The sequence below is a fragment of the Embiotoca jacksoni genome, unplaced genomic scaffold (genome assembly GCF_022577435.1).
Source record: "Embiotoca jacksoni isolate LCO1_2020_lvr unplaced genomic scaffold, fEmbJac1.0.p SCAF_6, whole genome shotgun sequence".
Classification (NCBI taxonomy): domain Eukaryota; kingdom Metazoa; phylum Chordata; class Actinopteri; family Embiotocidae; genus Embiotoca; species Embiotoca jacksoni.
In genome coordinates this window covers 9,297,501-9,325,399 of record NW_027185414.1, presented here as the reverse complement: position 1 = coordinate 9,325,399, position 27,899 = coordinate 9,297,501, and the positions used below count along the sequence as shown (strand labels likewise).

Here is a 27,899-nt window from a genome sequence, read left to right as displayed (position 1 = left end):
CCAGAATCTTGTCTGTCTGCTCGCATCAACGTCAATCGTGTCTGACGACACTCTCGCCCTCGAAGTGTTTGTGTTATTATTATTATTGCTGCCATACAGGCACTGCATATCTGGTCAAGAGTCTTTGATTGTGATCAGCAAATATTGATTGTTGCAAACAGGGGGATGTGGAAGAACCCCCGTTTCATCCAGATGTTGTTCTCTGGACTTTTTTTTTTTTTTTTTTTACCTTGTTCATTGACGGAAGGGGACGCCACACGTGACTGCAATATATAGACATCTTCATAAAGAAAATACTTTCAATACTCTCGTCCCGATTATTTCCCACTGTATGCTGCCTGGGCTGTCGCACCACGACAGGTGTGTTAGGAAATGGAAAGGCACCGACAGGCCCCCTGGGAGATTTGGGGAGTTATTGCATGAACAGAAATTTCAGAGGCAGAGAGCTCTGTCTCGGTGGACCAATGAAAACACTTCTCTGTAACACGGGGGGGAAAAACCCGGACATCTTCACACACCTTCAAATGTCCCCTCGTCAGGAATCAGCAACTCGTACCCACGCGTCGTCAAACTTCAAGCCTGCTGTGCAAAACAACAACAACGACGACGACGACAAAAAAACAAAAAAAAAACAAAAAAAAAGCTTTCGCTACCATTCAAAGCTGCTAAATGTTAATAAGGCATTTGTTCAACTCGAAGAAGATGAAGGAACACAGGAGAGGAAGGGCGCGGAGGGGGGAGACAGAAGAGACGGAGGTGGTTGGGAATTAATGTACAGATATCTACACGGCTGCAGGGTTACTACAAGTAGTGGAATGTTGCAGGTTGCAGATCTGAGACCAGCACCGCAGGGAGCTCGCTGTCCCGGCCGGACTCCCCCCCCCCCCCCCCCTACCCCACCCCACCCCACCCCACCCCACCCGCTCTCCAGACCTTTAAAAGAGACGAAAACGAGCAGTGGACCAAGTGGTCATCACAGGTTGGTTTTTTTGTCGTTTTTTTTTACTCACTTCGGCCCGACAGCAACAATCAGCGAGACATTTGCGAGATTTGTCGCTGATAGCGGTTCGTTCAGATCAATTCAAGCCGCTTTGATTCGAATTTAATCCTCCAATTACAGCTAATCGTGAATTTTTAGAGTTACTGTGCCGAGCGTTTGTTTTCGCAGCACCCTGACGTTTTTAACCATGTCGCCTGAGAAACTCTTGAACTTCAGAGCACTGAAACAACCTCCTGAACACGTGTGGAACTCCGACGCCTGCGTGTCACGCGACGCCTTCGCTCGTAAAGGTCGATGCTGGTGAGAGGGCGACGACGACGACGACGACGACGACGCTCTCGGTTGGTTTTTCGTAATCCGCCCGAAGAGTTCGAAAAGTCAGCGCTGCGGAGTCACGGAGGTGAGAGCTGATTGGTCAGGAAGACACCGAGAGGGACGCGTTGATGACCAATCACAGGCCCGAGAACTCAAAAGAGACGGCGCTGAGCAGAGAAGAGCTGAGGAGGCCGCCGACCACTCTCCTGCTCACGTTTCCGTTTCATCTGGGTGAAGTTCTGACGGTCTGAATCTGCATCTCCGACAACAATCAGTTTGAAATGAAATCGGAGGATTGTCTCCTAGTCAGGCGGGCGGTCCTGAACGTCCACGTGGCTTTAACAGAATCTCCAACCTGTTTGTCTTTGACCACAGTCGTGTCTCTTGAGTCCTCTTCTTTCACCGGGACCAGGACAAGCACCAGGACCAGGACCAGGACCTTGTCCGTGTTGGAGGTGTGGAGGGGATGGTGCATGAGCTGAGAGAGGCTGTTTTCAGGGCTGAGCTACGACTGGCTGTGCGCTGACGGAGGTCCGCGGGTGCTGGGGGTCTGGGACATGTCCCTGCCGATGATCTCATTCACTGTAGGAGATAAAAAAAAAAAAAAAAAAAAATCACCAAAAAATAACAAAGACAAAGAAACATGAATCACCTTCTACATCTTTGACTTGTGTGGCAGCAGCTTGTTTTTACATCATTTTGTCTGGAAATGAAACTATGTTGTTGTTTTTTCTTCCATCCAGCAGAGGGGGATGTAGTTCCACTACAAATGGCTCAAAAGTGGAAAAAAAAAAAAAAACCAAAAAAAAACCCTCAAACAGGCTGGCAAACTTAAAGGTCACAAAGTCACTCCTGACAAAACAAAAGAGAGAAACTATTCCATTCACCGCGCGTGTGTGTGTGTGTGTGTGTGTGTGTGTGTGTGTGTGTGTGTGTGTGTGTGTGTGTGTGTGTGTGTGTGTGTGTGTGTGTGTGTGTGTGTGTGTGTGTGTGTGTGTGTGTGTGTGTGTGTGTGTGTGTGTGTGTGTGTGAGAAATGTAACCAGCCAGCACAACACACCGGCTCCTGTAAACGCACTCCTGTTGCAGCCTGTCCATTACTTCATTAGAGCTTTAATGGCGGTTCACTACGTTTCCTCGGGCCCCTTCACGGGTTTTTTTTTGTTGTTGTTGTTGTTGTTGTTCAGCATGGCAGTAGAGGCCGTGTAAAAACCGACCCACTGTTTAAAAAAAAAACAAAAACAAAACAAAACATGCGGTGGAGCCCCGGGAGGCACTCAGGCACAGCGAGGTTAATTACTCCGCCGACTCAGTTGGAGGCTGATTTGGAATAAATAACAGATAACTCTCTCTCTCTCTCTCTGCCCCGTTTGTCAGCCGGATTGTTTTCCAGCTGCCGCCTCAACGACGTGCTCACACCGGGACCACAAGAAACGCAGCGGGGAGCCAGTTAAAAAAAAACAACAACAACAACAACAAAAAAAACTGCAGCCGTGGAGTAAATCAAATACTTTGAGGTGGTGAGGACAAGAGACAGAGACAGAGGGAGAGAGAGAGAGAGACAGGGAGAGAAGACTTTCATTTGTTTCAAATTTATAGTAAACGTGAGAAAAAAAAGAAAAAAAAAATATGTACGCGTCCGTCCCGGGACTTCTTCATGTGGTTTAAGTGTTTGTAAATGTGACGATGACGAGTCAGAAAAAAAAAAAAAAAAAAAAAGCAGAAATCAGGCCGGCCGGGCGAACTGGTTTGGAGAACTCTTGGCCCAGTTTGACACCGGGAGGTTTTACGGACCGACCTGTCTGAACACGACGGCTGAAATACAGCTCCGCTCCGCTCTCTGTCCACTCGTGTGACTGAACTGTAAAAAAAAAAAATCTAAATGTTTCCCGGGACAGAAGAAACAAACGATTTACTGGAACTCGGTTACAAAAAAAACAAAAAAAACGGTATTGGGGTGTGTGTGTGTGTGTGTGTGTGTGTGTGTGTGTGTGTGTGCGTGTGCGTGTGTGCGTGCGCGTGTGTGACTCAGTCAACGATGAGTAAATGAACCGAGCTGAAACCATCCAGTGTTCAAATAGAAATAGAAAAACAAAATTAAAAAAAATCAAACGGACTAATTAAGCAACGCAAATATAAACGTCATTATTATTTGCGGCGTTACCTCGGTATTTACTTCACAACTCTACAATGATCTGTCCCTCTTCAGATCAAACCCACACTTTCATGCTCCAGCCTTCACAGCTTCATTTCAACCGCCTCGCTGCTGTACATTATTTGTGTTTTCTGCTGCTTGCTTTGTGTCTGGCCACCATCACTCACATCATCCTGTTAGCGTGGGAGGCTCTTCCTTTCCCATGTCAACCATGTTCTCACTCTCTCTCACACACACACACACACACACACACACAACACACATACAACACACACATAACACACACTCGCAGCACCGCCGCGCGCTTACGAGAGTACCGTGCGACTATCAAAAGCAAACATTTGCCTTTGTGATCTGCAGCGTACCGCCGAGGGATGACACGGCGGGCCCCTTTATTGATTCGTCACACGATTCCACGCGTGAAATTAAAAGCGTGTCGGAGGAGCGCGGAGCTCCTTCAAAGGTCGCGGCCTTTTCCGGAGACGGGCGTCTCGCAGGGCGGCGCGGCTTTTTTTATATAAAAATTTTTTAAAAAAAAAGGTCCGTCGGAGCATCGTTGAGAACCCTCGCGAGCCCTCGGGCCCTTTCCTTCTGTCCCGAGATCAAATTCGGGTTTTTAACGTTTCAATTCTTAACTCTTTTCATCCGAGGCTGAATAGAAAAAAAAAAAAAAAAAAAAAAAAACGTAGCTCGTCGCTGATAGCAATGTATGTTCGGCCTTAAAAAAAACAACAACAACGACCTGATATTAGTGCGTAAACGAGCTCCGCGCTGAACGCCGTGAGGCATGACATTACCGGGGTGGGGGGGTGGATGGGGGTGGGGGGGGGGTGGATGGGGTGTCACACAGCGGCCTGTCAGAAGCCTCCTGCACAGCTCAAGTGTTTTGCGCGGTAAAACGCCGAAGCGGCGCTTTATCGAAGGGACTGAATCTGCTCTTAATACCGCAGCAATATGAGCAACGTGGTGTGAAGTGAAGTGAGACAGACCGACATGGAGTGGGCGTCTGCAGGAACATATCACTTTCCGCTGTGCTGATTAGGTTTGCTTGCAGAGGCAGACGTGAACCCGTCGGCCGATAAATAACTCCTGAGAGACAAACTGAAGGCAATTAGCGTAAATCAATCAACCGCCGGCTTCAGACTAATTCCTTTCTGTTTGATTCAGTCGGTTTTCTCTTGAAAGAGGTTTCCCCCTCCCTCCCCCCCTCCCTCCCTCCCTCCCTCCCCCCTCCTCCCCCCTCCGCCCTACACGACCCGTCGAGAGGCTTCGCTCTCGATATTACAGCCAGAGCATTTGATTTGGAGCCGTTTGAAAAACAAATGGAAGCACGTTTCCATCTCTCGTCTCAGAACATGAAATGGAAAGGAAGCGAGCGCACCTCCAACCGCCGAACGCGGCGGCCTTTGTTCTTTCCCTTCTCGCTGGATGACAGCTAACGACTGGGAACGAACGGGCTCAGCGTTATGTGACAGAAGTCGTAGCGTGCGGACCGAAGAACAACAAAAAAAAAACTTATGCAGCACAAAATCAACTTCAGTAAACAAACAAACAAAAAAACAAAACAACAAAAAAAAAACTCATCTCAAAATGGTCCGAACAAAAGAAAACGTTTAGTCGGCGGACAAAAAAAAAAAAAGAAAAAAAAAAGCTGTTATTACATCGTTGTTGTTGTTGTTGTTGTTTTTTTAAAACATAATAAGAGGATGTTCATCTCCCCATATTAGTGAACTATAGATAATCTGTGCTTCAATTTAATCTGCAGCTCCGCACATCAATGACCCAGAAGTGAAAGAGAGGTTTGAGTGGAGCGCGGCCCGCGATGACTTTCATGTGCCGATAGTGCCGTCTCAAGGTTTACTGGTATCGCTCATGACAGCGCAACAGAACAGCGGTGATTCAGCGCTGCCGCTCGTAGTAAGTGTGGCTCTGAATGTCTCAGCCGGAGGGAGATCCTCTGCAGATGACTGGGAGGGGAGGGGGGGGAGGGGGTGGGGGGGGTCTCCCTCCACAAAATATACATCGGGCCGACTACTACAGATACTACTGCTGGGAGACTTTCACTACCAGGCTTTCGTCAGATCGCTTCTTTCCCGCGCGGAGGCCGTCGTTCGGTCCTTCCCCGCGTCGAGCACTTTATATCTGACTGAAACGATCGACTGAGCGCGTCTTAAAACGAGCGGCCCTCCTCCTCTCGTGCTCACCCGCCCGCGTCCCCCCCCCCCCCCCCCTCCGCCGACCTCCCTCCTCACGCGATGCCGACGGCCTTCTCGGGCGGGGGGACGGACGGACGGACCTCCGACGACCCGGCTTACGCTCGCTGTCCGCAAGCAGGCATCAGTGAGAGCAAGCAGCCAGCGGGAGGGTTCGGATTAATACAAATGTAATATAACCCCGCAAACGTGGCGCCGACACGGCACGCAGACTTTTAGAAGTGGATCGTTAAACCTGTAAATTTGTTGTGAGAACTGGGTCTGGTGAATGAAGAAGTGTCGGGGTGGGGGGGGGGGGGGGGGGCGCTTCTTTGAGGTCTCAATTCCAGCAGGAGACCGCTTGCCATCGGGTAATCTCCATTTCTAAAGTGCATGTCAAAGGAGGCATGTTGAAAAGATTTACATAACGCAAACCAGAAGCGAAAAAGGCAGATGGACGTCCCCGCACGATAAACACGTCTACTGTCGAAATGGAAAATGGGTAATTATCGGAGCCCTCTGTGACACGCAGAAAAAGAAAAGAAGAAAAAAAAGGTTCCCTGACCCGGGCTTAAAAAAAAAAAAAAAAACATTACTCTGGCAGAGCGGCTTAAGCAAATAAGTCGGGGGAGATTGACTGATTCTTGAGTCCAGCGGATGAAGACGGCATGCCAACAATGGAAAAGGTTTGTGCGAAGGGAACAGAGACGAAGCGAGGCCCGGTCCGCCTGCAAGAGGGAATATCAAAGCGAGCAGTTTCCACTCGCAGAGCCCTGTAACGACGCGCACACGTCTTCACGAAGCCTCGGGTACCAGAGCCAACGTGGAGTTAAAAAAAGAAAAAGAAGAAAGAAAGAAAAGAATACGGAGCGATCACACACACATTGGAAAGAGACGGTCAGTTAATGGAACTGCGTATTGAAATCTTCCAGGCCCCGCTCAGTAAAGCCTCTTTTTTTTTTTTCTTTTTATTCTTTTTTTTTTCTACTTTTCCTCGACTCTTTCATCTCTGCTGCTCTGCGGTGCCTTTCTGCTTTATTTGAACGTCATTCTTGGAGCGTGCGAGCGAGCGGGGGAGCGAGGGCACGCGGCGCACCGGGGAAGCTCGTTACAAAAGTCGCTTTCTCAAAGTCACTCATCTCTGTGAATCATCGGTGGATTTCCCATTTGGTCTGACGGTAAGTGATTCACAAGACTTTCCGCCCCCGATGCGGGACGCAGAGTAGAAGCTCCGCTCAGCGGACGACCGGAGGACCGGCCTTTAAAGGGAGGGAAGCCAGCGGAGCTCGAATGGCCGCCTTGGGGAGATCGGCGGAGCCCACTAGAAAGGTTAATAGTCCACAGCGTAGGACTTCAACCTGTAGGAGCTTCTGGTGTTTAGTAACCTCGATAGCTTCATTAAACTTCATCTTTTTCTGTCGTTTGATGGGTGACGGTGCATCGGGGGCTGAATCTAAAACAATTGATTCGGTTTTTTTTTGTTTTTTTTTTTTTTTCCCCCCCCGCTCAAATGGAGAATTTTGGTTCATGTTTCCTACTCCTGGAGGAAAATATACAGCAAGAAAGCTGCAACTAGTGATTATTTTACCTATTAAAAAAAAAAAAAAATCTAAATATAGCACAAAAAAAAAAAAAGTGGCCATCACATTGTCCAAAAAGGAAAAAGATATTTCCGTTACTATCTCATGCGACAAAGAAAAACAGCAAATCCGCACGAGTGAGAATCTGAAAATGGTCATTGTTCTGTATCGTTGCTTTAAGAGTCGATAAATAATGTTCTGTCACGAAAGCAGAGTTCTTCTTCTCTGTAGTGATGTTCTGACGACCAAACACAATACGGTGGCGACGTAGCAGCAACACGCTAAGGTGACTCCCCAAAAAGCTCCCAGCATGACTGTTTACACACACACACGCACACACACACACACACACACGCGCGCACACGCACACGCACACACACACGCGCGCATTTCAGCAGCTCCATATTTACAAGGGGGAGTGAAATCTACCTCAGCGCACCGTCAAGTCCTCACATGCGGGCCATGAAAAAAATGGAGACTAGTGTCGGTTTCCCAGCCGAACGGCGGCGCTCGACGCGAACACACACACACACACACACACACTCGGGAGAGGCAACGAGAGTCGTCGGTAATGCGGGCAAACAAAATGTTGGTGAACTCCACGTTAAAGACGGCGCATTTCATTTTCATCCAAATAAAACCAAAGGAAGAGTTAATACGCCGCTCTCCTCCCCGCCGAGGGATTTCCAGGCTTTCCCTATTTCTGTCTGGAGTGAGAGGCAGCAGCTGGCAGCGTCTCCACACCAGGCCCCGGCTCCTGCCAAGACCTCTGCATTACACTCTTTATAAGACCTTAATTGTGTGGAAAGATGACACAGAAAGTCCGTTTCCACTTGTTTAAGGGGAAAAGACCAGCAAATGTTTGCCATTGTTTTTAAAGAGCAGCAGCGGCGTTTAATGGAAACGTATTTTCCTTCCACTCTTTTTTTGTTTTTCTTTTCATGCCATCGAATCAGGAGTTCAATGTTTTTACTGTTATGGTTGGTTAATGGTGGCGAGAAAGCCTCGGACTCCAACACATACACTCATACGCACGCGCGCACACACACGCACACGCACACACACACACGCACACGCACACACACCAGCACAAAAACAAAACAAAGGTTTCATACAAATAATCGGAGTCAAACGAACTACAGATATGTTTACGTTTCTTCCCGAGTTTGTTCACATTTGAATAAAAATGTCTGAAGTTGTCTGAAGGAAAACTAGTTTGTGTGAGGAAACATCTCCACTAATGAACTCAAATGTTTCAGAATAAAAGCCGCTGAGCCAAAGTTTACTGTGAATGACTTTAGACTGTTGTTGAACTTTGTGTTGGAGGAAACTCTACAAATGAACTTTTCAGGCCTTTCCAAAGGAAAAATGTGATCATTTAGAAAGGGAGCCAAAAACAAAAGGTCATTTCCAAGTCTAATTTCATGTTTAATTTCATTTGGGATGAAACCGGAGTCGCATTTCTCGCCACCTGTCAAAGGTAAATCCAATATTCACTGGCGTTTTCTACCCCTGGTCTGGTCGGCCAACAGCGGAGAAAAATCGTTTTGGATTGTTTTACAATCTTTTTCTTTTTCTTTTTTTTTTTTTTATAGCTCTCAGCCATTTTCAAGCACTTCGGGAGATAACATCTGATTGTGCTCAAAGAGGAGCTACCTTCAAACTCGATAGGGAAATGGGCACTGTTTGGTAACATTGCTTTAAAAATGAATGATTTACTAATGATCTCATCGGGGCTGGCAGTGTTGGCAAACCTTTCTCGTGCAGGTGCAACTTGTTTGAACGTTGTCGCAACAGCGTCGAAACCACGTCACGTCTAATGAATAAGGATCCACAGGAGACGGTGAACTAAAGAAATAAAACTGGAAATAGAGAAACATGTCTCCTCCTTCTCTCTGATGGGGACAACATCTGCCTCCAGCTCAGTAAATAACACATTACATCTTGCTGTTAAAGGAGAGGTGGTCCACTATTACCGCCGTTATTTTAACACTTTGAATTTTTAGGATTACACTCACAGAACATTTTCCTGAGCTGGTAAGTGGATTTTGTCTCATTAAGTCAGGTCCCGGCCAACCGGTTCCAAAAACCCATTTCCAGTATTTATGCAAAGCTTAGCTAAGCTAACCCAACCCACTGCTGGCTCTGCTCTTATATTTAGTCTCATTATAGTCAGACACATCTCCGCCATGCTGTGCCAGCACTGGACAATAGTCTGCCTGCACCCGTACTGTATGTCATTCTGCTACAGGGGGAAAAAAAAAACACCAAAAAAACCCCCACTGTGGCTTGTTTGCATTTCTTTAATCCAATCACAATCGTGCAGCGACAGCGCCCAAGTAAAATAGTGCCAGAGAGGAACTTATTTCGTTGAAACATTTGTACGTGAGGAGGCGGAGCCGTGGCACTAAAACGGAGAAATCCCCGGCAAAAGACTGAAAGGAACTGAGCAAGCCTGATTTAGCGCACGGTCCAAATCTTCATCAAAACATTTTCAGCATGTCGGTTGCTAGCTCAGAGGTTATAATTTCCTGTTGCTAAGGGTATTTTGAGAACGGTAACATACAGACAGGAGAAAAAAAAGAGGAGAATGTCGACTGAAATATCGTCCAATGGCAGGTTCACACCGACGTTCTCCGTCCGGCGAGTCAGACTACATCCCAGTTCATAAAAAAAAAAAAAAAGAAGATCGTACGGAGGAAGAAAGATGGAGCCCGAAACTGTGAAATTCAAACGTCAACATTAGGTGAGGAACATTTGTGCATCACAGAATCCACGTGGTGCAAGTTTCTGTCTATTTCTACGCAGTCTTTGCGCCCGTAAAGGTGCGGGAGAAAAACGGAACGACGAAAAACATCTAAAAGATGGCGTTCGCTGCCCGAGCGCGCCGCCTCGCATGTTCGGTTGCGTCCACCGGGACGAGGCGCGCGCGTGTCCGTGTTGCGTGCATCAGCGTCACGGTTGTGTCCGTGTCTCCCTCAAGGAGCGCAGGCGGCAGGACTCGGCCTGTTGTTAACCCTCAGAGCCCGGGCTCGCGGCGAGGCAGCCGTGACTTTGGGGAGGGAAGGGAAGGGCCGACGAAAGAGGAGCTCCCCCCCCGCCGCTCCGCAGACCGCCGACCGCCTTTCCATCCAAACGCTGCGAGCTTAAAAGACGCTCCATTAGTCAGACGCGCGGGCCGGCAGCACAAGAGCTCCAGACCGCGTCGGGCCATTCCTCCAAGCCCGCGGGTGTTTATTTAGCAACCAAACACGCAGGTTTACAGGTGTTTGGCAAAACTGTCCCGACAGCCACACTGAGCGTAAAAGTATCATATTCTGAATCCACCAATCAGCTGCGCTGTACCTGGTCGTCCTGTGATAGAAATAGCATGCACGTAGCCGTGTATAATTTGTTTTGGGATTAAGTAACTCACGCACCGTCGATTAACTCACACACCATCCTCTCTTTGCCAAATGTGCCAAACAGTGACCGTGAAAAAAGCAGTTTTTGATGGTGTTTCATTGAAGGCACCACGCAGCCCGACTCGGTTTGGATTCAGACGTCAAGGCGGCAGAAAAACACAAAGCTGCACATTTGAATGACATTCAGTTATGTCTCTTGCTGCTTTGTCGAAACATTCTTTCTTTGTTTTTCTGGTTTTGTCTTTGTTAGCATCTTTTTTATTTTTATTTTCACTAAAAAGCCGAAAGAAAACGTCCATCTGCTGAATTTGCAAGAAAGTATTTTTTTTTTTGTCTTTTCATATTCCTCATTGAGTGCGAGGTCTCCGTAACCGCTCGACTTCATTTATTCTATAAGGGAAATTTCAAATATAAACGATATACTGTAAAAAAAAAAACAACAACCAGTGTGCTCTTTACTTTCATCTCAGATGCCAACTACATTTCAGATTGAATGTCTCGGCTGAGTGACCCTGCAGTGGGGTTGGATCCTGAACTTGTCTGTCCATCTGTCTGTCAGTCTGTCTTCTCACCTCCTGCGTCTCCTGCTCTGCACACGCGCGCACACACACACACACACACACACACACACACGCACACACACACACTTGCACCTCCCCAACATCAAACAGATACACACAAATACAATACATCATCTCGCTCACACGCACATACGCACACACACACACACACACACACACACACACACACACACACACACACACACACACACACTAAGACACACATCTCAAGCATGCTCTTGTGTGCGTCACAAGGGCCATCTGCTTGCAAACCAGAGCAGTTTTCTACAGACTCACATTTGTATTTCCTCTTATACCACTGACACACGTCTGCAATGCTGCGTACGGATTTCTTGCAGTAACGCAACGGTTCTTTATGAAAACTGTAGAGGACAAATTTTCCATAACGCTCGGTGTATTTGATATAAAACATAAAGTACAGAAAAGAAACAAAGTGGCAGAAAAAAAAACGACATGTCTGCAGCCTTTGTTAAAATGGTGACGTGCTGATGAAAGTTTGACTAAATTGTAGATCAGAGTTGGTTTCCTGTATTTTAATGACACTGATCACACAGTCAGCCACAACATTCACAATCGCTCAAATGCTTTCGATGTGGATTACTTTTGCTATTTTGAAATTAAACAACCAGAGTGCAGATTTATCTTTTATACGACAGTAAATGAATTCATGTGCCCTTATAAGGCTCTACAATTACACACTGTAAGTTAGCATTCATGTCCACCCCGACCTCTCTGTCAGCCAAACTGGAGTGTATGCGGTCTACTTAAGAAGAGTGCCGCAACCTCTAAAAACTCGGAGCTGGGTGAAGCTCCACGTTGCTACTTCAAAACATGGCCTACAGAGATGGGCTGGCACAGAAAGCTATTTTTAGCCCCCGGCTCAAAGGGAGAGCTTACACTCCCGGCTCAACCGTGTCACTCACAAACTTCTCTCACATTTATTTCATTTTTTTTTGCGAGAGAACGAGAGCAGGCAGCTACTTTCGCAGCGCCTGTGTTTCGATGCTTGTGTGACAGCGGAGAGACCGAATAAACCCGAGGAACAGTTTCATGTGAACATTTTCTTGGTTAACAGATTAAATCTGTGCATACAAATGAGTTCGTAGAGAGAGAGAGAGAGAGAGAGAGAGAGAGAAGTGAGTATGTGTATTGTTAAATGTTATGCACTGTTGAACCCCAGTGGCTGTTGGTCTTTCACACATGACTTATTGACAGCAGCTCTGTGTTAATTAGGCTGACCCTTGCTAACACACAAAATCACACCTCCCCGACAGCCTCACCAAGCTACTTATTTACCCGAAATCTTTAGGACCCTGATTTGAATATGGCAATGGGGTTAAGATAACCAGCCGTGGCTCTGAATGGCAGATAAGGAGGTAGATGACTTTGAACAGTTTGGATTAACATATTTTAGGTAAAGAAGTTCATTCATTCTAAATGCAGGCGCTGACTTCATGGTCAATTGTTAAGTCAACAAGTTCTCCTGAGCATCCTAATTAGACTTGTTAACGCAAGTACACACACGCTCACCTAAACGCAAGCACACACAGGATGTAATTACGGCAGCAGCACACAACTCTCTCTGTGTTCCAGCTACAGCCGTTGCAAGTAGCACGAAATGATGCAATCCTCCTCCTCTGTCTACCCAGTTCCAAGAAGCCAAAAAAATTCAAAGTGTAATTAATCTCCAAACTGCTGCCAGAGATACAGAAGCTTAGCACTTCACAATTAGGCCCTTTAATATGATACTACAGTTATCAGTCCCATTGTGTCTATGTTACCCAATACTAAGTCACAGGACCCCTCAGTAATGAACCTGTGTACACAACTGTGCGCCGCAATGACAGATGAAACGCTGTCAGTGTTATCAGGCATCAAGGTTTCAGCCCCTTGAAAATACAACAACTGGTGCTCTGTATTGTTTTACATTATCGCATACAAATTTATCGTGTGCGTCACATATTGTAGGGTAAATTTAATCCCACAGCGGCCCCTTGTTTCAGACTGAAAATGAGATTGATCACAGATGGTCGGGCTCTAAATATCTTGTGTAAAAGGACAGGGTGAGGAAAGAAAATGTGATAATGAGTGTGAGTTTGGATATAAAACTGAATAATAAGAGTTAGAGATGGATGTAAACACAACAATAGATTGACGGTGACGGTGGCAATCTATTTCTGATGGTCTGGCCTGTTCTGTCTAACTGAAAATACAGTCAAATGTAAATGAGCTCAACTCTTGGTCAATTTGTCACGTGCTGACAATAAAGTGACGGCGGCTAGTTGTGAACAGGCCATTATGACTCCCAATGGGAGACACCAGGTAGACGCCACTGACCCTCGGCAGAAAAAAAAAGAAGCTTAAACTGTTTCATCGATGTTTAGAGATAAATATGACAAAATATATCTCACCATCGTCCAGCGTGATGTCCTGCAGGCCGATGGTGCGGAAGGTGGGCTCCCTGTCTTCTGGCTCCTGTTTAATGTTCAGCCTCTCCCCATCTGAGGGAAAAGGCCCCTGAGGGCTTAGAGGATGAACAAGGGGCCCCACTGCTGCCGGAGATAGGCTGGTCATGACCGGGCTTGTAGCCTGGGGAGAGAGCTGTCCTGAATGCTGCTGTTGCAGGGCCCCCAGAGGGCTGCCGGCAGAGGTGGGGGAGGATGAGGTGGGAGACTGGTAGGGCAGCGAGTGGATCTGAGGAGAGGAAGGCCCGGAGTGGGGAGAGGGGATCATCCTTGGAGGAGGGGCGCTGGACGGTGTGGGACAGGAGGCTGACCTTTGACTTACTGGGTGGTAGCCCATGGCCCTCTGCAGCTGTGTGGAGTGCTGCCCAGTAAGGGGGAGACCACCCGCAGAGGGCACCTGGGTGGGATTCGGGGAGCAGTGGTAGCCGCCGAGCGTGTGGAGGTGCGGGGATGAGGGGGAGAGCAAGGGCTGCTGGCTCTGGGGGGATCCAGCAATGGGGTTGGCGGTTGAAGAGGAGGGAGCTGATGGCGAGGAGCAAGGGGAGGAGGGGTACACCATTCCCATGCCCATTGGGTGTGATGCTGCACTGGGGCTCTGCTGAAAAGGCATCCTCTCGTAGCCCTGAGGAGGAAGGTTGGTCTGGCCGTTGAAGGGCAGGCTATGACCGTGACTGTGGCTGTGCTGCATAGGCTGGTAGGAGGGCCGGGGAGGAGCAGAAAGAGGAGCAGCAGCAGAGCTCGGGTGGTACGTCATGTGGCAGTCTGCAGGAGGGTGGTGCAAACTGCGACCCTGGAGGTGAGGCAGGTGCTGGAAAGACGGGGAGCCCAGGGAGGAGCAGGGGGCCTGCATGGGTAGCAGGCCAGGTCCGGAGCCCGTGGCCAGGCCATGAGGGGAGCTGGACAGAAGGTTGTCCGATGGGTGGCCCTGCTCAGGAGAAGGCAGCTGGGTGCGCACCAGACTGGCAGCATGTGCCAGGGGCAGCGACAGAGGGGGTACTGCAGGAAGGTCCAGCTCGTCTCTATGCTCCTGTTTAACCATGACTGAAGGGAGAGAGGTATACACAGAGAGAGAGAAGGACGAAGAGGGGTGTGACAAAAGAAGACAGACAGGATGAAAGACAAAAACCACATTGTCAGTTACAGCAATCAATCAAATGCTGCAAGAAAATGGAGGAAAGACACGTAATCTAAACATTTGTCAAGTCACTGCATTGCAACATTTACAGTGTTGCTGCTGTTTTTGCTTCAGGTTCAGTAGTTTAGAGACTTCAGCAAGATTTTCCACATTCTCAACCCTGACTAATTCCCTCAATCGGTGGCTTTAAAGCGAAAACATGTTCAACAATACCGTAAAAAGTGAGCCAAAATAACCTTCAAGCAGCGTACGCAGTCTCTGAAATGTATGGATTGTGAAATAGGTCTCCTTACAGGTTAAAAAAAAAGCTTTCCAAAGACAGAGTGACTTTTTCATAGTAAATGGGGCCATTCCCTTTTAGTGTGACAGCTTAGAGCAGAGCTATGCCAATCGGTAACCTATTTCCCAATCTGGTGCCTTGTGACAGTGAGTTTTATTTTTATCCAGCTCTGAATCAGAGGGAGAGCATATGTTGTCAGTCTGAGTGCCATCATGTGAAATGTTGTGTGGGGAGAGGAGCTGAATGCCCCCCAGCCCAGATCAGACCAACAGAACAAACGAGTTCACTGACTGTGCCCTCTACTCACCCTGTCACGCCGCTGGGATTGAAAGGCAAGAGGCACAGAAAGGCCAAACAGGATTTATTCTGGCTGAAAGTGGAGCCAAGGGATTTCAAGGTTAAGAGAAGGTTGATGTACTTTATATTTAAACCTGGCTGTATATTATTGAACTCGGGCTATTCCATTTTTGTTTAGGTTTAACAAATACTGTTACCTGCCTGACAATGCAGCAATTTAAAAAACCAAACAAGGGAAATTTATTCACCATTTTCTTTCAGAATAAACACATTACTTTCTTCTGACAATTTGCTCAGAATTCATCCTTTAATTGAGCCAAAACCCTCTGCAGCAGAGCTCGTGATGAAACACGAAACACAATTGATTGGCTGATTTTTTTTCTTTTTTTCTTTTACCACAATATAGCAGGCGTGGTGACATTAGTGGTGTCAGCGACCCAGCTTGACTGACGGATAAGGGTTATTCTGCTGTGCTCTGATTGGCTGCCCAAATCTGTCAAAGGGGAAAACAGGAACTGCCTGTGCAGAGTGGGCGTGCTTGCAAACAGAAAGGCTGGGTGGGTGGATGGGCAAGGCTGCTTATACGCGTACACACACACATACACACAAACAGAAACATGCACAGTTTTGCGGTGAAACTCAGGGTTTGGATGTATTGTACAAAAATGCTCACATGTCATTATATTCCGTCAACTGTGTTTTCAGTTTGACTGGCTTTAAGAAAAAAAAGAAAATCAAATAAGAATTTGGTCTCAGTTAAATAAAAAAAACGAATTAAGGAAATATAAGATTAATATATTATGAATACTGAGTTTTCCTGATCCCCAAATGAAAAGCAATAACATCAAACCACAACTCATGGTCTATGGGTGGTAAAGGTTTCCTGGACAGCACAAGATTTGTATCTTAAAACGCATGCAAATGAGTATTGGCAAAAAAAAAAGGTTTGAGAGTTTGAAGCGGCTTTACAAAATAAACAGTTGGCAGGTGTTAATGTTATTGTTAGTGGAAGAGCCCCCAGTAAACCACAGCAATGCTTTCTTCAGAGAAAGAAAGAGAGAAACGAGGTTAGCAAAGCCCCCGTGGAGAAGTGTGCAACACGATAAACATGTTGCCTCTGCTGTCACTCAAACTTCTTGTCATTAACTTGGGAGTTTCACTACAGCAGGAGGCAATACAAAGTCAAACTTAGGCAATAATCTCTTTGTGTAAATGTCTTCAGTACTATATCGTATAGAAATAGCATAGGTTTAAGTAATTATAGTCTTTAAAAACATTTGTAAAACATATTTTGAGAGAGAGAGAAACTTATTCTAAAACTCATGAGGACCTCTCTACTCACCTGAAAGGTAAGTGAAGCGCTGCGATTGGCTCCTTTTCCGCTTTCCATTGCAGACATAAAACTGCACCTGCACAGCTGAGCTCACAGTCTTACTGTGGTAGGGAGGGACCTCCACCACGATGCACAACTACAAAAACATTTGACATTATTGATATACACGTTTTATCATCAAAAACTGTACCATTTATAAATATTAAAATGCAAATACTGGTAAAAATGTGTGCAAATATTAGAGAATTTTTTTTTATAGTGAAACTCCAAATAAACAGCTACTTACGCCTTGACTTTTCTCGCGGATTATTTTTGCTTCAACTTCCCACTGTGGTCGTCCGTCTAGAGGGAATGGTGAAGAGAAAAAGACGCGAGGCTACATGACTAAGCATGTGACGATACAAGTGTTAAAGTGTCCAAAGTTAAAATCCTTTGCTGTACATAATACATCTTCCCCACTTCTGTTTCATTACATCAATCTGTAAATAAACTCTAAATATGAATAAAACTGCCACAAATCATCTGACCGATATATCAGAAAAGACGAACTTGTGATGAAGCAGAACACAGTATCACTTTACCAGAGCCGCACCTAATTAGACTTTTTTTGGACTAACATAACAACCTCAATTATTGCAAAAAAAATCTGCATAAAACACGGCATAAAAATAAATGTAATTTCGCTGAACTAACACAGAAAAAGTGATCAAGCCGCACCACTGATCGCATTTTAATTTAGACACATTTTAGGTATGGTATAATAATTTAACAAGCTTTCCCAATATGCACAAGCTCTCTTTCTCTGTTTTTCCTAAAAATGATGTCAATGTACAGGGCTTAAGGACCATGTGAGGCTTCAGAAAAAGCACACAATTTCAATTAGTTCTGGAGAACCAAGAGACATCCAAATGATGTCGTTTTAAAAGACCCAGAAGCCCCGTGGAGAAAATCTTAGCAGCTATTAAACAGTAATCAAATGTCCAAATATCCTGCTGTTTGTCTTGCCTGGTTAAAATTATGAAGAGAGCGGTGGAATAATTGTATTTATTTTAAAATGCCTTTACACACTGCCAGGTTTCTGGCTAGAAAACATCCTTTCCAGTTTTCCTATGAGGGATCTAATTATTTGGCCAGACATCTTAGGGGCAGCTGCTTGAAGCCGTCGGGGTGAAAACATCGACAGGCTCGCAGTGTGGTTGGAAGAAATCACACTCGCTGCAGCATCGGGAAGAATACAAACTTTGACAACTAAACTACTGAATAGCCTCTCAGCCGCAGTAAATTTATTTTCAGTTCCTTTTTCATGGTGCAAGTGTTCTCTGCACCTGCATGGCCTCTTCCACAAAACCCCAAAGGATTCCCCCAAATACATGCCAGGCATCTGCAACACGTCTGCAGAGTAGAGTCGAACAAAGCAAGCACTCAGCTGTAAACCCTGTTGCATTTAGGCTATTCTGCTTTCTACCAAAATCCACTCTACTGTAGCTTTAAGTAGGTGTTCCTGATCTCACCAGAACATTAGCCTTGGTTGTAGTAATCCACAGATAGATTAGGCAGTCATTACCCTCAGAGATTCTCTCTTTTGTGAAGGAAGAGCTTAACTCGTTGATGACAGGGTCGTTTTTTTTCCAAAAGAGCAAATGACCTTGAATGTCTTTGCAGCTGACAGCAGTGCATTATTGCAGTGCAGCATGTTGACATTCAACAGGCAGGAGCAAGGGCCCCACATGCTCTGTCAGACAACAAGCACCAACAGGAACCTCATACCACACTAAGACAATGACTTGGATCATCGAGACACCCTGCGCACACCGATCAGAGGAGGAAAGAACGTGCACCCATTGTGCCGGAAGATCGAAGAAAAATAAAGAAGGTGATTACTGTTTATATTGCAACCGTGGGCTGTTACAACTTTGTAAAAAGCCACAATTGTGTCACTTTTACAACAACACAACACCCACCCGTGCTCTATTAGTCACTATTGAAGGCAGTCAGTGTTGCAGCCTTCAAAGACAAATCCTCTGTATAAACATTCACGCTTGTAAAACTGAAAGACTTTTACCAATTATGGACTTATTTTAACGTCAGTGTTTGATGAGGTCTAGTAACTCTGATTAACACATCTTTAAAGTTAAGGTTTTATGTGAAGAATATATATATAATGTATATTGTGCATGTCTCCGAAAAGAAAAATAATTCATGTACATGTTTATGTGCAGATACTGTGCCACTAAATCCTAAGGCTCATCCCCTTTTCCTTCATTTGTCCTCCCTTTCTTCTTGTATCCTCTTTCACTGCCTACAAATAACTTCAAACAAAATTATTTTGGAAATCTTTTCTGTTTGCTTTTCTTCCTCAAAGAAGTACAGTATATCAGAGCTTTGGTCACAGCAAGAAAAAAACAAGATAAAATGAGTAAAACATGAATCTATCACAAAACTTAAAAAACAGGATTTAGAAAATATTTTCTTCAGTAAAAGCCTTCAGCATATTATCAAATGGCAATAAGATCTTAAAATATACGCTGATCAGCATCTTTGCACTATGTTTATCCCAAGTAAATATCACATTAAGGAAGCAAACACTACAGTTATGCATACCAAAAGGCAGCATAGTAAAGTCACCCAGTACCATCCCATAATACGTGTACAAGCAACAATAGGCCAGTCTCTCCAGTTCTTTCGTGAATCTGTTGTTGTCTTTCAATTATGAGAGATGGTGGAAAAATATGTGTCACTGCCTTTCCTTCCTTCTTTCTTTCCTTTCTTCCATTCCTCTACTTACACCAATCACTGTCTTTCTGCACTAAAGCAGGCGGATTAGCCCTGATGAGGGGGATCATTTACACAAACCTAATCAACATCATGTTCCCCTCCTCTTTCATATTATTACTGTCTCCTTCCGCAGTCCGCTGCCCTCGTGCAACACGGTGCCCTGCTTTTCTCCCAACCTAAGATGTGTCCTGGTACACCTCAGTGCTAACACGTTCCTTCAGGCAGCTTCTTTACATTTTTTTTCTCAAGAAAATCTTAAAGAGATTGGCCCTCACTCACAAAAGCAATACCATTCCACTTTCTGCCATGTGTAAACTTGAATCTGTTGCTCCGCATCACAAAGGTACCTCGGGCAGGCAGAGACTGGCTCGAAAAATGTCATCCATTTAAAATTTCCATCCCGACTAGCAGCAATTACATGTGTTTTTATTATAGAGTGGTGTATAAACGAGACAGAGGATAAGGAGGAGAAAGACAGTGGTTTAAAAGAAACAGGATGAAAACCACAGGGAGTAACATACGTGTTAAATGCAGGGAGGTATTTGTTGAAAAGATATCAGCACCTTGGTTTCAGGATTCTGCCTGAAACACCCTGATTCACCCCGACTCACAAACTCTCTACACAGATGGTGCAAGCGATCAGTAGTAGTTGGTGGTGCAGTAGTAGTGATCCCTCACTGGTTCACCAACTGCAAACAGCACTAATTATGATTACTCTAAATGCAACAAACAAGCATCAGGTAATTACAACTCCTTAATTTTCCTAATGGCAGCAATTAAGGAAGTAAAGTGTGGCTGAAGAACAAAATTTCTTACATTTGTATGTTTTTTTTTTTTGGTAACACTCCTACTGCAGTAGTTTGATCTTGATATTTCCAAACAGCACAATCACTTGCCAACAACATTACCAGTTGAACATAATCTGTTCAACATTTCCCAAAATGCCCCGTGGGAACGAAGGGCTTGCTAATTCTTGAGAACTGATGCACGCTTATTAACAGCTTTGTTCCTAGAAGTCAGGAGTGGTTTCATGCATTTATAAATTTATAAATATACAATTTCTCTTGATACTCATATTATCTTGTGGCAACCGAGGTCATATTAAAAAAATAACAGAAAATCTATTTGTAATTTAAATACAGAAGACAGACATAAAACTCACCTCTTTGCACTAATGCGAAAAAAAAGTTTTCTAGGATTTTGCTTTTAAGAGGTGAACTAAGAATTTGCCAAGACGAATATTCCACGATAATAAAATGCCAAGAACCGAGTTTGGTCTGCTGCTTACAAAATACACATGCAAATGATACATTATACATATACAGAGTCTACTGATCAAATCTGTCAGACACCCATGAAATATTTTGTACACACACAACTGCTCTTTTTGCAGCAGCAGTTCAGGGCTGAGCTGCTGTGAGGACACAACACTTACCGGGGCCTTTCTCCAGGAAGATGACCTTGGACTCTGGGAAGAAGTTGGAGCCACTGATGACCATCTCCTCTCCCCCGCTGACCAGACAGCTGGTCAGGCTGGATTTCTCCACCTGGGGCAGCTCTTGAGCTGAACGCTGGGCTGGGAGAGACACAGAGGGGGTTGAAGAAAAAAAAAAGAAGAAAAGGGATGATTATTTGCTGAGCTGTGTTCGTGTAGTGTAAGTGGACAACAGCTAGTAAAATCATGTAATCCAACGTTTTCTTGATTCCTGTTGTTCTGGGTTTTGTACCCTCACGGTTGAAATCCACTTATTATAAGTCGCTTTGGATAAAAGCGTCAGCTCAATGAAATGTAATGTAACGTACCATGGCGCCAGAAATGACTATGACACAGGTAGAATTATGAAAATATATTCTCCTTGTGTGTTTGGGCATGTGCATGTGCTGTGAGTGTGTGTAGCTTCTTAGACCCATCAGACAATATTATTTAAAGTGACTTTCAATCCTAAATTGCCAACGTGCTAATAAAGACGTGTGTGGAAAGGTTTGTGTGTGTGTGTGTGTGTGTGTGTGTGTGTGTGTGTGTGTGTGTGTGTGTGTGTGTGTGTGTGTGTGTGTGTGCGTGTACCCGTAGCGTCTTTATTCTGTTTTCTGAACGATTATTTTTACGTGTGAGAAACTCTAGGAAGTAGACACTCACAGCACTCCACAGGAATGGAGGCAGCCTGCAGCGACAGCACCTTCCCGTTGGGTTGAGGGATGTGCACTCTGAACACCACGCGGACCCGCGTGTTCTTTCTTCCTATATCCGTCTCCCCCTTCCGCAGCTCGATGTCTGAGTTCCGCAGCTTAAGTATGCCAGCACAGTCGATACTGCAAGGTAAAGGGAAAATAGTTGGCCCCACACAGCACCACCGCTGGGATGGCAAGCATCTAAGACACATTTAAGGAGTAAAAGACTAGGAGTGATAAAACCAACCACAAGCCCAGCAGGGGATTGGCAGAGAAAAGCAGTGTTGAATCACAGATTAAAAATGCCTGTGAATATGATTTATTACAATTGTAACTGAGAAAATTCTAACCAAATCCTTCCTATGAATTCCAGTGGAAATGAAACCAGATCTTATATAAATATAATCATTCAGGTGTTACGGGATCATAACTATATTAATAAAGTTTATTTCTCTGCTCCATGGGAAACCCTCAAATTTTCCTTCTGAGCCTGTTGGTTTAAATTAAGAAAATCTATAAAATCCCCTTTGGAAGATATTACAACCATGTATAATCATAAACATAGTTATTTTTCATTGGACATGGCTTCCTTCATGGTGGTAAGCTCATAACTGAGTAATGTAACCCTCAAGTGCTTCTGACATCTACCTGGCTGACATGTTGTTTTCAGGAAGGAGAGGAATTTCGAGAACTTTGGTGCTGGAGACGATAATTTCTTGGCTGGCCGTGGCTACAGTTTTCCCAGTGATCCGGTGCACCTGGTAGAAGGCGTGCGGCCTCAAGTAACGGTCATCTGCTGTTCCGATGAACATCTGCAGGTTGACAGGCTTCTCGCTGTAGCCAGTGAGCTGAGATGTGACGGAGAGAGATAGAAAAACAGAATAAAAACAGATGTGAGTCCTTGGGCTCCAGATGAGAGGTGTGAACAAATGAATACTCTTTTTGTTTCCACTGCCGTCAGAGCGCCACTTTTTTTTTTTGAGGAAATGTAAATGGAAAGTTGAGGGTGTTATATTTCTGTCGTGGCAGCTGAAGATTCATTAGGCGCTTTGGCCTCTTACCAGTTTGGTGCTGATATTTTCAACTTATACTCTTCTAAATTTCCCCTTGAATGTCTTTTCTTAAAGGACTCCTATTAAGATCCTGTTAAGAAAAACCTGCGCTAATCAATAATTTCAAGAAAATGTAAATTGAGCTTAATCACCACCAGCTATTACACAATATAAAACGAATGCAAGAACACTAACTTGGTTAAAAGTCAACAAGTCAAAACCTAGTGTATGACTGAAAAAGAGGGCTTTCCATTTCATTAGGCCAGGAGGAGCAGCAGCAGCAGTAAATGCAGTCACTGTACCGGCCTGTAGTGATGAAGAGGGCACTCAGCCGTAAGCCAAAGCTCTATTTACCACTCGGCCTACATCCCTTCGCTCACATACGGTCATGATCTATGGGGAATAACTAAAAGAATAAGATCAAGCGGGTTAAGAAGTTCAACCAGAGTAGAGCTACTACTGAGAGGAGTGGGTTGAGGTGGTTTGGGCACCTGATACCATAGGTTGGAGGTCTACCAGGCACAGCTCAAGAGATGTTATCTCCCATTTGGCCTGGGAGCACTCTGGATCACCCCCCCCCCCCCCCCCCCGGCGTGTCTTGGCTTTTCTGCTGTCCTTATTGCAATTCTAATTGGACTAACTGGTTAAGAAGATGAGCTTTTAATTTGAAACAGATACAGAAAGTCAGGTCATTTGCCGTAACAATGGTGTAACTTTGATCAGTTAGTCCCTCAATCAGTGGCAGACATTTGCCTTTAAAGGTTTGGCCCTGCTGCTGTGGTCCTGTCAAAAAGGGATAAATGATGGTTTACAAATCAGTCACTGCCAAGATGATGTTGATCTATAGGTTAGAAAGGACACATAACCATAGTACTTCAAAAGCAGCGTACACATCTGAGTGATATCTATTGACCTCATCTTGAAAAATCTGACACAAAATGATATAAATAGCATCACTTACATAATCCTCAACACACTCTGAGTTCTCGTGCATATAAAATGGCTTTTAATGGTTATACTGTGGTAAAAAGGAAAAAAATACCAATGAAAATGGCAGCTGCCTTCTCAAATCCAGTGCTTCATGCGTGCCAACCTGGCTGACCCTGAGCGCCTCGCTGCAGCTGTCCTCCCTGCTCGTCACTGAGTGCTGCCACCTCGGTTTCCACTCAGACAAGCGAGATGGTTGACGAAGGAAACGTGTTGCACGTTAGGTAAAGACAAGGGGAAGATGGAAAGGAGAGCAGGACCTTTCCTCCTCAGAGAGACAGAACTAACACACAGGCTACACAATCCCGCTACTGTTGTAATGTTGTACTTGGCAGACTCCGTGACCCCCTCCCTCCCCCCCGCATATGCACACTCCCACCATACAGCCCACACCTCCAGCTCAGATGGATGGCAGCCCGTTGAGGGCAACAGAAAAGAACAAGGCCTTTCATTGCTGTTTCACCCTGGGAACTGCCAAGCCTCAACCCCACCACAGCTGGCTACTGACCCTTTCCTCCCTGCAGGTTTGCGTCACAAAAACGTTTTGGTGCGTGGTAGGACAGAAAGTGGGTGTAGCTTGGCATTTGTCAAGTCCTGTTCCAAAACTAGCTAAAATAAAACGGCTAAAATTGGTCACAATCAGGCCCTGGAAACATATGTACCTGGGAAAAAGCAAGCACTAGTAAAGAAAGTGTTTATTATTATATCGACTTTCTCTGAAGCCAATTATCAAACTATGCTGGTTTGCGGAAGCAGGACTAAATAAATTTTATTTCCAGCATTGGTAGAAGGTGAGCTTGAATCTTCACGGCAACTGCTGTCACTGATTTAGTGGTAGCCTTTGCTCATCCTTGCATCTCCCGCTCTTTTGTTCTCACTCGTTACTTCCGACACGGTCCCTTGTGGTGAAAGAAGTCGACGTACAGGGGAACCTAAGTTTAACCAAGCTGTGGAAAAACTGAAATAAACTGTGTTTACAGCGGACTGTGTGAGAGGACGAGCCTCCAGAGACAGATACTAGCCAGGCAGGGTGGAGCTTAAATCTTAATAACGATTCACTGTTCTGAGTTGAATAAAAACCTTGTACCTAGAAAAGGGTGTGCTACTGAACCCTATAAAGACCTAATGGTTCCCAAAAGACAACTAAATTGAATGTAATACAAGGGAAAATATATTTTGGGGCTAGTAAACTAAACTAGACTTTGTGTTGCTATTTAAGACCAAGTAAGTTAGGAGATGCACCTTTTACTAACCCCTTCAACATGTCAAACTTCTGTAGATAAAAGAACAATGGTTTGTATATTTTACTAACATTTCTCTTTCACTTTTACTGTCTCAGACATATAAGTGCAGAAGCTGAGGGCTATACACAGGTTTGCTCTGAAATCTTCAGGTCCAAGCTGGCTAAACTAAAAGAGCATCACACACACAGCTGTGAGAAAAGCCATACAGTTTGTGAAAATGTCTGGTTCAAACAGGGACACTCATCCCCTTGATGTTCATGTATTTATCTACTGAGTTGAGCTAAGCTGAATCTGCTGAGAAAATTTAAAGAAACTTTAAGAAGGCAGAGGGAAAAAAGTAACAAAACCATTGGCACAATCTGCAGGGAGCAAACTTTTACATTATCGACGAGTGCTGAAATTTACCAAGGAATTTAATTTACACTAGAAGGAACCTGATGGCGACTTTACAGGTGATCTGATCTTCAGAAATGTCTTCTATTCTAATAACTTCTATTTGACCAAAAATCTGTCATAAAAGTTGTATTTTCATCAGCAAGTATCATGTCATAGTCGTGTAGAAGTATAGAAGAAAAGGTTTGTCGATTGGTACCAATAAATTATAATGATTACTTTGCAAACTGTTGTTTTTTTTTGCAGCTTTTAAAATTGAATCTCCAACCCCTAAATTTAATAAGGCTTTTTGAAGTAAAAAAAAAAACCCTACCTCAAGGTATGTTGACACTCCTCCACCACATCCTCCAAATGTTTTTCACTAACTGCTTTCAGTGATGGATTAATTAGAGCGAATGACTAAACACATCAGTAATTCACATTGCTTTTGGGTGTGTCTGTGTCGGTTTTTGAGGTGCAGAAGGTGCTGCAAGAGACAGTGAAATCCCAGCGACCCCATCCACAGGGACGATGGCCCGAGAAAGGCAGGGTTCTCCTCAATCAAACAAACACACATATAGACTCGCCGACACAGAAAGTCTTCCTGAAATTAAACTCCTAAACTTGAACTGATGGATACAGCTTTAAGTGAGATAATTCCTCACTTTGCTTTCTCACCACAAACCTGGTCAAACTGGAATCAACACACTGAATGTTCAACACTCGACGAGGCACATGAAATGCATTCGGAAGGAAGTTGCACCAAGGAACAGCATGAGGCCCCCATAATAACCAGTAATGTGTTCATCTTTAAAAACCACATTAGATCTTAAGAGCCACATGAAAGGATAAATCTTGCCAGTAACAAGCTAATAGGTAATTATGTACCCCGGCCCGAATGGGTCCACGGCTATAAATGACAACATTTTTCTGGATTCAAAGAAACGCGGAGTCACTCGAATCAACGGTCTTGTGGGCTGTGTTGCTTGTTTTATGATCATGTCTGTGCACTGTGGGACTGAGCACAGACAGTGCCTGCACGTGTGTTTATCTGTGTCGACTGGTATGCGTCTGTAAGCATGCATGCCTGTAGTAAACATTGTATGTGTGTATGTCCATAAATCAGGGTTTAGTCGCAGCAGCATGTGTGTTCCAGACAGGATAAAAAGAGTTAACAGTGTCTGGAAGAATGCATCTGTGACAGAGGATAGACAGACGTAAAAAAAAACTGGAAAAGCTTTGTGGATGTAAATTAAAAAGCACAGAAAATTGGAATACATTGTTTTAAAAAGCAAAATGTTTTTTTGATACCAGGTTTTTCTTGTTGGGGCTCAACATCTGTAACGTTGTGCTAAATAGAATGGAAGCTGTCTAAGATGTATTTTTCCAATTTGTCGGTTCTGTTTAACACTTCAAACTGTCACCATGAAACAAAAAGTCCTTCATTTCTTTCCCTTCCTTCCATTTAACAGCTTCATCCCTGCCTCTCCTTATGCCCTCTTGTACAGGAGAGATTTGGTGTGAGGCTGCAGTGTTGACAAACATCCACTTAGGAGGCGAGGAGTTCTTTCCAAATCAAATAATCAACCAGGAAAACCTGATTAGACGGCCAGAAAACAAGGGCTCACTTCAGCAGTCTCGGTGAATCAACACTACGGGCCAAACAGAAACATGCCAAACAGCCGGGCTAATTCAGTCCCTCTGCTGCAGTCGCAACTGGAACAAAAAATTATTTTCTGTTTGGTGTTTCCTTGATTCAGTTCAGTTTGACTAAGTCAAATTAAGTGGAATAAATTGTGGCTTTACAAAAATGAACTGTTAAAAACTAAGAAAATTGATGAACACGTGCAAGCCTAAGCACACAGTTTCTTCAGCAAAGCACATGGGACTGGTAAAGACAAGTAATGGAAGCTGGACAAGAAAAGAAACACGTCACAGCAGGGAGGAAGTTGTGAATGCTACTCAGTACGATATCGGCTTTTCAACCTTTCAAATCAGTGCAGTTAGCTTTACCAACCCAAACGCTATGTTTTACATCCCTACAACAGCATTAGAGCAGTAGGAAATACTAGTCTAACAACCCTGCAGGGCACCTATTTGCACCTTCAGTTCAGAAAATGGGTAAAGCACCACCTGCAACCAGCGGGACACGTAAACAAGCACACATGGATTGTACCATGGTCCTGGCACAGGACGCCTCTCGACAGTGAATGCACAGGACACACACCCTTGACTTGTTTCACATTCCTGAGTCACCCCTCGGCCACCCCCTCAATCTATGGCTGAGTGTGAAATACCACGGGAGGGTGGTCTCTGCACTTTCAACTCCTCACCTCTCTGCCTGCCCAGAGTGCGCTGAGCCCAGCTGGTCAGTCAGCAAGTAACTCGGGCATGATAGAGATCCGTTCTTATATTTAAACCACAGTGACAGTAAAACCAGTCACATGTCCCGCAGGCCTGTGTTCGCTGAAGCATGTAACTAACTTCTAGCCTCTGACTGTGGATCGAGTTTAGGATGAACTCTCTCCCCTAAAATAAAACCGCTGGATACGGTTACATAGTCA

General features: G+C 44.8%; 1 protein-coding gene across 2 annotated transcripts in view; it reads right to left on the bottom strand.

The window, feature by feature from the left end:
- Positions 1–921: 921 nt before the first annotated feature.
- nfatc3a (nuclear factor of activated T cells 3a) overlaps positions 922–27,899 on the bottom strand; it is a 63,687-nt gene continuing 36,709 nt past the window's right edge. For both annotated transcript variants that reach the window (XM_069173548.1, XM_069173549.1), the window contains exons 4-10: positions 22,329–22,528; positions 21,649–21,821; positions 20,947–21,087; positions 17,023–17,078; positions 16,746–16,872; positions 13,638–14,732; positions 922–1,897 (exon numbers count right to left, since the gene is read on the bottom strand). In XM_069173548.1, the coding sequence (XP_069029649.1) occupies positions 1,821–1,897; positions 13,638–14,732; positions 16,746–16,872; positions 17,023–17,078; positions 20,947–21,087; positions 21,649–21,821; positions 22,329–22,528 (1,869 nt within the window). In that variant the 3' untranslated portion in view covers positions 922–1,820. The remainder of the gene's footprint in view (positions 1,898–13,637; positions 14,733–16,745; positions 16,873–17,022; positions 17,079–20,946; positions 21,088–21,648; positions 21,822–22,328; positions 22,529–27,899) is intronic.